The sequence below is a fragment of the Antechinus flavipes genome, chromosome 6 (assembly GCF_016432865.1).
Source record: "Antechinus flavipes isolate AdamAnt ecotype Samford, QLD, Australia chromosome 6, AdamAnt_v2, whole genome shotgun sequence".
NCBI lineage: Eukaryota > Metazoa > Chordata > Mammalia > Dasyuromorphia > Dasyuridae > Antechinus > Antechinus flavipes.
The window spans coordinates 44,152,674-44,165,501 of NC_067403.1; the positions used below are offsets into that span (position 1 = coordinate 44,152,674).

A 12,828-nucleotide genomic window follows, 5' to 3' on the forward strand; every position below is an offset into this window, starting at 1 on the left:
AGTTCCCTTGAAAGTCTTGACCTTCTGTTCTTCCAGAACATTTTTTCTAGGTCATTAAAATAGTTTTTTTGGGAGTCTGATTGGAATAGCACTAAATAAATAGATTAGTTTAGGTAGTATTGTCATCTTTCTTATATTTGTTCGCCCTATCCAAGGGCACTTAATATTTTTCCAATTTGTTAGCTCTGGTTTTATTTGCATGGACACTGTTTTGTAGTTTTGCTCATATAGTTCCTGACTTTCCATTGGCAGATAGATTCCCAAATATTTTATGCTATTGGGAGTTACTTTAAGTGGAATTTCTCTTTGTAACTCTAACTGTTGGATTTTGTTAGTGATATATTTACATGATAAACTGTCTTACCTAATCATCTGAATTATCTATCTTCTTTCTAATTTTGGCTATGTTGATTTTATTTGAAAAAAATTTAAAGTTAATTGTTGGAATCCTTACTAACTGCTAAGTAGTTAGAGTTGATCTAATCTTACAAAAAGATGTTTTGGGCAGAACCTGAAACAAGGTACTAAGTAGAACTACCCATAATCCCTCTCTCTGGAAGGAGCATAAATAGGTCAATGGGCCAGTCGGAGAGTTCTGGAGAGGAAGAAGTTACAAGTCGAGATTTCACCGGAATGACATGAAGACTGGAGCTGGCTGGAGGCTGAAGACAGCAGAGGCAGAGGCTGAAGGACCAGACCTTTGGATTTAAAGACATTTGGAGAGAGTTCTTGGAACCAAGCAGAGAGATAGGCCTCTAAGCTAACCGGGCTATATTGGAAACAATAAAAGATCTGAACTTAAATCACCTGGCATCCTCTCCCTCTTCACTTTGCTTCTTAGAATATCTTATTTCCTTCAATATTCAGCTCAAATGCCACCTTCAGTATAAAGTGATTCGTGATTCCTTTTTCCAGCTACTAGCAGCTTACTCTTCAAAGTTATTTTTGATGTTGGCACATTGAATTAAAGCCCCACTCTCCCCATTCTACCGAACAGGGACAGATTCAGATCCATCTGAACTAGATCACAACATTTTGGCGCCCTGAAGGTGGGACAAACAGACCCCTCAGTGGATTTCAGTGGAAAAGCTCCGATCCTGATTCAAGTGGAAAAGCCTCTGATCCTGATCCAGTGGAAAAGACTCTTCAACCCAGAAATTAGGGTGAGTGCAATAAAGAAATTTTGCTAAAAGAGTTAAAGTAGAATTTCATCTAAGATGGGACAGATATTTAGAAAACAGCCTTCTGTTTCTGTTCAAGGAAAATGTTTAGAGAGCATTGTCAAAATTATGGAAAGCCAAGGTTTAATTATAAGTTTACAGCAAATCACTGAACTTTTACAAACTGTAAAGGACATATGTCCTTGTTTCTCTCTTGATAAGGAATTAGATCTAAGTGAATGGAAATTGGTTGGAGAGGATCTTTGTCAATTCTATGATAAAAATGGGCCTAACTCAATAATTAATACATATAATGTAATACAATTGGCTATAAGAAGTTATTTAAGTGATAGAATGATGAAAAGGAAAGTACAGGAGGAAGAAATGCCAACTTTACTAGGTGAAAAGGAGGACGAATCAGATGAGAATGGAGTTAATTACAATTCTGAGTATAAATGCATATCCTGTGATTGAAGAGCTCAACTCCTCAGGTCAAAAAAGGAGAAGATATACTCCTTTTAATTTGGAAAAAATTAAAGATTTGAAAAAGGGTTGCACTCTTTATGGGGCTACATCATCTTATGTGAAGATGTTACTAGATAATTTGTCTTATGAAATCCTAACCCCGAATGACTGGAAATCCATAACAAAAACTTGTCTAGAACCGGGACAAAATTTATTGTGGCTTTCAGAGTTTCATGAATTATGTAGGATTCAAGCCCAACGCAATAGGCAAACAGGAGCTATTGTACAAGTTGCTTTTGACCAACTAACTGGAGAAGGTCAGTATGCAGAGAGTTCAGAACAGATTTATTATCCCATAACAGTGTATGAGCAAATTTCTAAGGCTGCAATAAAAGCTTGGAATTCTCTCCCTGGACAGAAAGATGGAAATAATGCTTTCACAAAAATAGAGCAAGGTCCCAATGAACCTTTTGCAGATTTTGTGGGACATTTACAAACAGCTGTAATAAGAACCATTGGAGACAATGCAGCAACAGAAATAATGACTAGACATTTGGCTAAGGAAAATGCCAAACAGCAACCAACTGGGATCAAATATTATTTCAGCTTTATCTCATCATTTACCCTAATGTGGTGATCCCATTTTGGTCCCCATCACATTCAGACTTACAACAAGAAGGCATCTGCCCGAAGGAAAGACTATCAGAATGGGTCCATGGCTGCAGTGAAAGGTCACACAAATAGCTTTTAACTCTTTGTGCCCCACCTGTGGTGGAGCATTCCAAGCTTATCTTGATCTGATCAGCTGCAGTTGGACACAGTGTACCTTGATGGAGTTGATATTTTCTAGGTCACTTTCTTGGGAGTAATAATGAGTTTCAAGATTTTCTTTTCTTGGAAAAGAGTATTCTTTCCTCTTTCAGGAAAATTAGTGAAAGCTATAAGTAGAATGGGGAGAGTGGGGCTTTAATTCAATGTGCCAACATCAAAAATAACTTTGAAGAGTAAGCTGCTAGTAGCTGGAAAAAGGAATCACGAATCACTTTATACTGAAGGTGGCATTTGAGCTGAATATTGAAGGAAATAAGATATTCTAAGAAGCAAAGTGAAGAGGGAGAGGATGCCAGGTGATTTAAGTTCAGATCTTTTATTGTTTCCAATATAGCTCGGTTAGCTTAGAGGTCTATCTCTCTGCTTGGTTGCAAGAGTTAATGTAATGGAAATTACCCATTTTATGCCTCTATCTCTTGTTTATTCATAAATTGTTCACCTATTCATAAGTCTTATAGGCACTATGTTTGATGTTTTTCTAATTTTTTTTTGGTAATATATCTAGGTTGTGTTTCCATTTTTACCTTATTTTACTAACTGTTTAAGATATTTCTTTATGCCCTATTTCTGTTAGGTGACTTTCTAACTTTCCAAAACATTTTAACAAATAATGAAAACTTATCCCCCCAAAATTTAGTCTTTATACTTGTCAAACAGAAAGTTACTATAGTCATATAGTGTTGTAATATTTTGACTCTCTTCCACTAATCTCCCTTTCTATTTCTTAGTCTTAGTTTTGATAATTACTTCTCTATAATATAGCTGAAGATCTGATACTACTAAATCCCCTTGGTTTACTTTTTTTTTTCTCATTAGTTCCTTTTATATTCTTAATCTGTCATTCTTCCAAATAATTATTTTTCACAAAATTTTCCAAAATAATTTCAACAGTAAAATAATGTTGGCACATTAATTGAGATGAGTGAATATAAAGATCAGTTTAAGGAAAACTGTAATTTATCATGGAGCCAAGATGACAGAGAGCTTCATTCTGAGCTCCCTATTAACCTCACTGCTGATTACAAAATTCAGCCTCTGAAATAGTGATTGACTGGTAGAATCCACAAATATTGGGAGTACTACAAATTACCAGCAGAAGATAATTTGGAAGATCTCCAGAAAAAGATCTGTTTTGATTGGAAAGGAGGAAGTCAGCACAGACAGGGAGGCAGAACATGGAGGCCAACACACACTGAGAGGACTACAGTCTCTGCAGTCTCTGTGCAGACTTCGTGGGGTGGAGAATTTGCTGGGAGGAATCTACCACAGTGTTGGCCACTCTGTTTTGGTTGCAAAGCAGTAAATCAGCAGAGAAATTACACAAACACAAAATGTAGAGTGTAGCCCCAAATGCCACAGTTTCACGGGACCTGGCCATACCCACCCAGCATCAGGAGTGACTTAGCACGATCACAGCAAAATCTTTCTTTGGCCAGCAATAGCACTTACACAGGGAAGCCATTGTTCACAGCCCCTTTGCAGGGAAGCCACTGTCCCCACTGTCCATCCCTGTTCTGTAGAGGAATTTTGGAACTTTCTTGCCCTAAAGTCAGACACCAAGTATTTAAAAGAAATGAGTAAAAAAGCACAGTGAGCTCTAACTATAGATAGCATCTATACTGAAAGAGAACAGATTTCCAACCCTGAGGAGACTAATAGCAGACAGTCTCCAGACAAAACCCCAAAGAGGGATATAACCTGATCCCCATCACACAAGGTTCTCCTAGAAGAAATTTGTAAAAATCTTAAAAGAGAGGTAGAATTAAAATGGGGAAAGGAAAGGGAAGCTCTGAAATAGAGTATGGAAAAGGCATATAACTCATCAGAAGAAAGATTTGAAAAAGAAAACAACTCCCAGAAATGTGATAGAAAAGATAAAGAATTCCCAGGGGAAAAGAATTTGTGAATTGGAAAAGATAAAGAACTTCCAGGAAAGCAGGATTTGTACATTGGTAAGAGAAAATAACTCATTAAAAATTATGAAATAGAAACAATTCCATAGAACAAGACAACTTTAAAAAAAAATTCAATTGGACATATACTAAAAGAAGTAAAAAAAAAAAAAAGTAAATGAAGAAAATAACTCATTAAAAATCAGAACTGAACAAATGGAAATAAATGATTCTATGAGACATCAATAATCAGTCAAGCAAAACAAAAGAAAATGAAAACAATAAGAAAAAATATTAAATAACTACTTGCAAAAACAACAGACCTGGAAAATACATTTAGGAGAGATAATCTAAGGATTATTGTGCTCCCTGAAAATCATGATGAAAAAAGAGCCTAGACACTATTTTTCAGGAAATCATCAAAGAGAACAGCCTAGATGTAATAGAATCAGAAGGTAATCAGAAGGTAAAATAGACATTGAAAGAATTCAGAAAACACCTTCTGAAGTAGACTCCAAAATAAAAACTCCAGGGAATATTGTGGCTAAATTTCAGAACTATCAGACTAAGGAAAAAAATATTACAAGCAGCCAGAAAAAAAAATCAAGTACTGAGGGGCCACAATAAGGATGAATCAGGATCTAGCAGCTTCCACATTAAAGGATTGAAAGGCCTGGAATCTGATATTCCCAAAGGTGAAGGAACTTGGAATGCAGCCAAGCATAAACATCCCAGCTAAGCTGTGCATTTTCTTCCAGGGAAGAAGATGGGCATTCAATGAAACAGGTGAATTTCATTTATTTCTAATGAAAAAAACAGAGTTAAATAAAAAATTTGACCTCTAAAAATAGTACTCAAGGGAAGCATAAAAAGTTAAAAAAAAAAAACCTCTTGAGAACTGTATTTTGTTACAGGCATACAATAAAAGTACATGTGCAGTTTGATTTTACTGTTATAATATAAAAAAAAAGAATTAGAAGTAGAAAGGGGATTGTATCAGGAAAAAGGGAAAAGTGTAGGTAAAAAGAGGGAAATCATATCTCACAAAGAGGCAAAGGAAACCTATCATAAATGAGGGAATTAATGGAGAGGAAGGAACATTGTATGAATCTTACTCTCATCAGATTTGGCTCAAAGAGAAAATATTAGATATATTTAATTTACAGAGAAACTTCTCACACTTTATTGAAAAGTGGAAGAGGAAAAGGGAAAAGAAAAAGGATAGGCTAAATAGAAGGGACTACAGAAATAGTAAGGGAAAATGTATAAAGAGTGAGGGATTCTAAAGAGGCAGAGCTGCATGAGGCAAGTGGTGCTCATAAGTTTAATACTGAGGAGAGGGATAAGGAAGTAAAGAAAGAGAAAAGCAAAATCTGAGGCTTATATGATGGCAAGAAATACAGAATTAGTGGTTTTAACCATAAATGTAAATTCCCCAAAAAAACTGAGCCAGATAGCAAACTGGATACAGAATTTAGTGGTTTTAACCATAAACGTAAATGGAGTAAACTCCCCCAAAAAACTGAGGCAGAAAGCAAACTGGATTAAAAGCCACAGTATTACAATATGTTGTTTAAAGGAAACACATTTAAAGCAGGCTGATACACAAAGAGTAAAGGTAAAAGGCTGGAGCAGAATTTTTTATGCTTTAGGTGAAGTAAAAACAACAACAACAACAACAACACAGGGGTAGCTATCCTTATCTCTCTTTTTTTAAATAACTTTTTATTGACAGAGCCCATGCCTGGGTAATTTTTTTACAACACTATCCCTTGCACTCACTTCTGTTTCAATTTTTCTCCTTCCTCCCTTCACCCCCTCCCCCAGATGGCAAGCAGTCCTATACAAGTTAAATATGTTACGGTGTATCCTAGATACAATATATGTGTGCAGAACCAAACAGTTCTCTTTTTGCACAGATTTAGAAGGTAAAAATAACTTGGGAAGAAAAACAAAAATGCAAGCAGTCTACATTCATTTCCCTATGTTCTTTCTTTGGGTGTTGGCTATCCTTATCTCAAACAAAAACAAAAAATGCTCTAATTAAAAGAAATAAGAAAGGAAATTACATCTTGCTAAAGGGTAGCAAAGAAAATGAAGCAATATCAATACTAAATATATATGCACCAAGTGGTGTAATTCCAAAAAGAGAAGTTAAGAGAGCTGCAAGAAGAATTAGATAGCAAAACTATAATAGTGGGAGATCTCAACCTTGCACTCTCAGAACTAGATAAATAAAACCACCAAACAAATGAGAAAGAAGTTAAAGAGGTAAATAGAATATTAGAAAAGTTAGATATGATAGATCTTTGGAGAAAACTGAATGGACCAGAAAGAGGTACACTTTCTTCTCAGTAGTTCATGGACCCTATACAAAAACTGACCATACATTAGGACATGAAGATCTCAAAATTAAATGCAGAAAGGCAGAAATAGTAAATGTATTTTCTTCAGATCACAATCATAGATCACAATAAAAACTACAATTCAACAGAAAGCCAGGGGAAAAATGACCAAAAAATAATTGGAAACTAAATAATGTCATTCTAAAGAATGAATGGGTGAAACAGCAAATCATAGACACAATTAATAATTTCACACAAGAGAATGACAATAATAAGACAACATACCAAAATTTGTGGGATGTAACCCAAGGGGCAATAAGGGGAAATTTTATATCTCTAGAGGTCTAGTTGCATAAACATAGAGAAAAAAAAGATCAATGAATTGGGCTTGCAATTTAAAAAGCCAAAAAAAGAGCAAATTAAATACCCCCAATCCAACACTAAACTTGAACTTCTGAAAATAAAAGGAGAAATTAATAAAATTGAAATTAAAAAAAAAACTCATGAATTAATAAATAAAACTGAGATAGTTTTATGAAAATAAACAACAAAGTATATAAACTGTTCATAAATTTGATTGGAAAAAGGAAAAAGGAAAATCAAATTGTTAGTCTTAAAAATGAAAAGGGAGGACTTGCCACTAATGAAGAGTAAATTGGACCAATAATTAGGAGTTACTTTGCCCAATTTTATGCCAATAAATTTGATACCCTAACTTAAATTGATGACTACTTTCTAAAGTATTGCCTGCCCAGATTAACAAAGGAGGAAGTAGATTGTTGAAATAGTCCCATTTTAGAACAAGAAATAGAAGAAGCTATTAATCAATTCTCTAAGAAAAAATCCCCAGGAGTAGAGGGATTTACATGTGAATCCTATGAAACAATTAAAGAACAATTAACTCCAATATTATATAAACTATTTTTTAAAATAGGGAATGAAGGATTCCTACCAATTTCCTTTTATGACATAGACATGTTACTGATACCTAAACCAGATAGGATGAAAACAGAGAAATAAAATTATAGACTAATCTCCCTAATGAATATTGATGCAAAAATAAAATAGTAGCAAAAAGATTACAGAAAATCATCTCTAGGATAATACACCTTGACCAACTAGGATTTATACTAGTAATACAGGGCTGGTTCAATATTAGGAAAATTATTAACATAGTTGACTATATCAATAACCAAATTAACAAAAACCACATGATCATTTCAATAGATGCAGAAAAAGCATTTGATAAAATCCAACATCCATTCCTAATAAAAACACTAGTGAGTATAGGAATAAATTGACTTTTCCTTAAAATAGTCAGTAGCATCTATTTAAAACCAGTAACCATCATAAACACTAGAGAGTATGGGAATAAATTGACTTTTCCTTAAAATAGTAGCATCTATTTAAAACCAGTAAGCATCATTTGTAATGGGGATAAACTGGAATCATCCCCAATAAGAACAAGAGTGAAACAAGGTTACCCACTATCACCATTACTATTTAACTAGTATTGAATTAGTCATGTTAGCTTCGGCAATAAGAGATGAAAAAGAAATTAAAGGAATTAGTGTAGATATTGAGGAAACCTAATTATCACGCTTTGCAGATTGTATGATTATACTTACAGAACCCCAGAGATTCTACTAAAAAACTATTAGAAATAATCCACAACTTTAGTAATGTTGCAGGATACAAAATAAATCCACATAAATCATCAGCATTTTTATATATCACTAACAAAATCCAATAATTAGAGATAGAAAGAGAAATTCCATTCAAAATAAATGCACATGCATAACATGTATCAGATTATTTACTGTCTTAGGGAGAGGGGAAGAAAATATTTGGAACTCAAAATTAAAAAAAAAAATGTTGAAAACTATGTTTACATATAATTGGAAAAATAAAATACTACTGGATTTATTTTTAATTTATCTCATCTAGTTCACAACGCAAAAAGGGAAGAATTAAGGATAATTACAAAGTTTTGAATGTGAATAACTAGAAACAGGATGTTGGTACCATGAAGGACAGGTTTGGAGGTGGTATGAAAAGAAAATGAATTTTATTTTAGATGAGTTTCATATCAGTGATGCATAAGGAAGATGTGTTCAAATGTGAAACTTAGTAGAAACTAATGCTTCATCAATAAACTATTTGCATAGAGATCAATATTTAAATATGAGAGCTAATGAGACACTCAAAATGGAGGATATATAAAGAGAAGAGGACCAAGGACAGGGCTTTTAATCATGGATGACATAATTAACGAGACTGAGGAATAGTCTGCAGAAAGGAGAACCAGCAGAATAGTTTCATGAAAACCAAGGAAATGATATACAGGAGGAAATGGTTAATAGTCAAATTCTACAGAGATCAAGGAGATCTTAAGAGAGAAAATGCCATCAGATTCAACAATTAAGACATCATTAGTACCCTTGGAAAAAAGTGTCATCCAAATTATAATTTATGCAAGACAAATGTTGCTGTCTATTTTACTGACAGTACTTCCTTCAGTAAACATTTATTACCTGTTTATGTTTGTTGGTTTATGGAGTAAAACAATTTTTTCCACAAAATCATATTTTTCAGTCATACGAACCAGATAAGTTTAATTAATATCATTGGTTTTTTTTTGTAGCTTTTTCACATTTTTATTTATTGTGCTTCTATTTATTTGTTTATATGTACTTTGAATGAATTGTAAATAAAATAAAACATAAAATTAACATAAGTATGTTCCAATTAAACTATTCACAGTTTATGCATGTTTCTGTGATTTTCTGAATCTATGTCACACGAAAAGGAATATGATGATATGAGTGTATAATGGACTCAGTGGAACAATTTCCTATTCTCTTCATAAAATCTGTGCAGTACTTGTTTATTTTTTGGTGATTCTGATCTTGAAAGCCAAGGCTAAAGAATATCAAGCTATAAAACCATGGGTTGGACAGATATGGAAAAACTATGGCAGTCGCTGCTTATGAACACTTAAGTACACAAAGTTCTTAAGAACTTAAGAGAACTTAAGAACACTTAAGTTCTGCACAGTCCTCTTCATTTTAGGATACTTGTGGTCCTGCTGCAGTACCAATGCTAGAGTCAATCCTATTTGCATCTGCTCTCATGTTGGGAGAACAATTTGGTTTTCAGAGAGAGAGAGAAGAATCAGGTTCACTAAGAGTGCAAGTATTATTTTCTCAAGACTATTACTGAAATATTAATACATAGAAAGGAGAGATACATATACAAGAGAACTGAAATGTTTTAGAATATAAGACAAGGGACTCAAGTTTCTTCAAAATAAAACTTATTTCTCTCTAATTGTAAAATAATTCATTGCTTTGTGGGGTATACAAGTAAGTAGTGATGAAAGTGGTGCATCTGCAATACCAGCTGGTGCTAAAGATTTCAATGCTTCCAAAAGATGTGGACTAGAGAATTTAACCAAACATCTGAAAGGTTCTTCCCTTTCAGCCAAGATGCCATTTTTAGAGTCAATTTTGAATTTGGTTTCAAGCTTATACTGTGCAAATTCTATTCTTGGTTGGACATAATCCCCAAAAGTTTCCCGTGTCACTCTTTGGATTCTTTCCTTCTCTTTTACATTCTCATTAATGATCCTTGGGTCAACTATTTCATTCTCAGTATTTCCTTCCTGTAAAGGTGTAGGACAGTAAGTTTCAAAATCCTGATTATACTGTTTAAAAACAATAGACTTAAGAGAATCCAGATATAGACTTCGGAGTTCCATTTGTCTGATCTTATGGTAATTGCCAGCAGTCATCAGGGCCTGCCAGAGCTCTGGAATGTACTTCTTAACACGGCAGTGAGAGATGAAGACGAAAGGAGTTTGAGAATAATACACCACATAAGTAGTTTTGTACTGGTTTGGTTGCATGTAAGGTGTTCCCCAGGCAATTCGAATCCATACTGCATTATCTTCACTGTCTCTGAAGCTGATATGTACATTTTTTAAGGCCCTCTGAAGAACTTTCTTAAAAGTATCTTTAAATTTTTCCATATCAGAAAGATCAACCTCTTCATCGGGGGTCTTAGTCATTTTATAAACAATCCAAATTTTCTTGATCTGGCAAGTCTGATGATAAATTATGTCTAAAATAACAGCTTCTTCCATACTTGCACGTTTCTTCTTACAAAGCTCAACCACTTGCTGGCAGACATCTTCCTTGAATTTTTGAAAGTTTATGGTCTTCAGCTGACTTTCTGGAATAAAGTTCCATATTCTCAGGATTTTCAAAATTTCAGCAACTGGAATTTTCAGAATAGTTCTCCTAATAAACTCTGAAACAATCTCATCCATTCTTGAAACACTGTGAGACCGAGACAAGTCACCAAACCTTCTTGGGTCTCAGTTTCCTAACCTAGGCTACCGCAGCACCCGCCTCCTGAGTCCACATAACGTTCGCGGATCGCGCCCTGATGACTACTTTCTAAAGTATTGCCTGCCCAGATTAACAAAGGAGGAAGTAGATTGTTGAAATAGTCCCATTTTAGAACAAGAAATAGAAGAAGCTATTAATCAATTCTCTAAGAAAAAATCCCCAGGAGTAGAGGGATTTACATGTGAATCCTATGAAACAATTAAAGAACAATTAACTCCAATATTATATAAACTATTTTTTAAAATAGGGAATGAAGGATTCCTACCAATTTCCTTTTATGACATAGACATGTTACTGATACCTAAACCAGATAGGATGAAAACAGAGAAATAAAATTATAGACTAATCTCCCTAATGAATATTGATGCAAAAATAAAATAGTAGCAAAAAGATTACAGAAAATCATCTCTAGGATAATACACCTTGACCAACTAGGATTTATACTAGTAATACAGGGCTGGTTCAATATTAGGAAAATTATTAACATAGTTGACTATATCAATAACCAAATTAACAAAAACCACATGATCATTTCAATAGATGCAGAAAAAGCATTTGATAAAATCCAACATCCATTCCTAATAAAAACACTAGTGAGTATAGGAATAAATTGACTTTTCCTTAAAATAGTCAGTAGCATCTATTTAAAACCAGTAACCATCATAAACACTAGAGAGTATGGGAATAAATTGACTTTTCCTTAAAATAGTAGCATCTATTTAAAACCAGTAAGCATCATTTGTAATGGGGATAAACTGGAATCATCCCCAATAAGAACAAGAGTGAAACAAGGTTACCCACTATCACCATTACTATTTAACTAGTATTGAATTAGTCATGTTAGCTTCGGCAATAAGAGATGAAAAAGAAATTAAAGGAATTAGTGTAGATCTTGAGGAAACCTAATTATCACGCTTTGCAGATTGTATGATTATACTTACAGAACCCCAGAGATTCTACTAAAAAACTATTAGAAATAATCCACAACTTTAGTAATGTTGCAGGATACAAAATAAATCCACATAAATCATCAGCATTTTTATATATCACTAACAAAATCCAATAATTAGAGATAGAAAGAGAAATTCCATTTAAAATAACTGCTGATAGTATAAAATATTTGGGAATCTATCTGCCAAGGGAAAGATATGAACTATATGAACAAAGCTACAAAACACTTTCCACACAAAACCAATTGGAAAAATATTAAGTGTTCTTGAATAGGTCGAGAGAATATAATAAAGATGACAATACTACCTAAATTAATCTATTTATTTAGTGTTATACCAATCAGGCTAACAAAAATGCTATTTTAATGACTAAGAAAGAACTAATAACAAAATTCATTCTGGAATAACAAAGGTCAAGACTTTCAAGGGAACTAATGAAACAAACAAATAAACCAACAAACAACTTATGAAAGTAGCCTAGCTGCATCAGATCTAAAAGATATTATAAAGCAGCAGTCACCAAAACTATTTGGTATTTGCTAAGAAATAGACTAGTTGATAAGTGGAATATGTTAGGTTCACAGGACAAAATATTCAATAACTATAATAATGTAGTGTTTGACAAACCCCAAGGCCCCAGACTTTGGGATAAAAATTCACTGTTTGACAAAAACTGCTGGGAAAATTGGAAATTAGTATGGCAGAAACTAGGCATTGACCCACACTTAATACTGCACATCAAGATAAGGTCAAAATGGATTCGTGATCGAGGC

At 33.7% G+C, this 12,828-nt stretch overlaps 1 protein-coding gene across 1 annotated transcript; it reads right to left on the reverse strand.

The window, feature by feature from the left end:
* Window positions 1–8,588: 8,588 nt before the first annotated feature.
* LOC127539811 (centromere protein N-like) lies at window positions 8,589–11,094 on the reverse strand. The gene has a single exon (XM_051964174.1). The coding sequence runs from the start codon at window positions 11,021–11,023 to the stop codon at window positions 10,010–10,012; it is 1,014 nt and encodes a 337-aa protein (XP_051820134.1). The 5' UTR covers window positions 11,024–11,094; the 3' UTR covers window positions 8,589–10,009.
* Between the last annotated feature and the right edge of the window lie 1,734 nt (window positions 11,095–12,828).

Bases quoted from the DNA above. Each gene is read 5' to 3' on its own strand.
- LOC127539811 (XM_051964174.1), bottom strand. From the start codon at position 11,023: ATGGATGAGATTGTTTCAGAGTTTATTAGGAGAACTATTCTGAAAATT.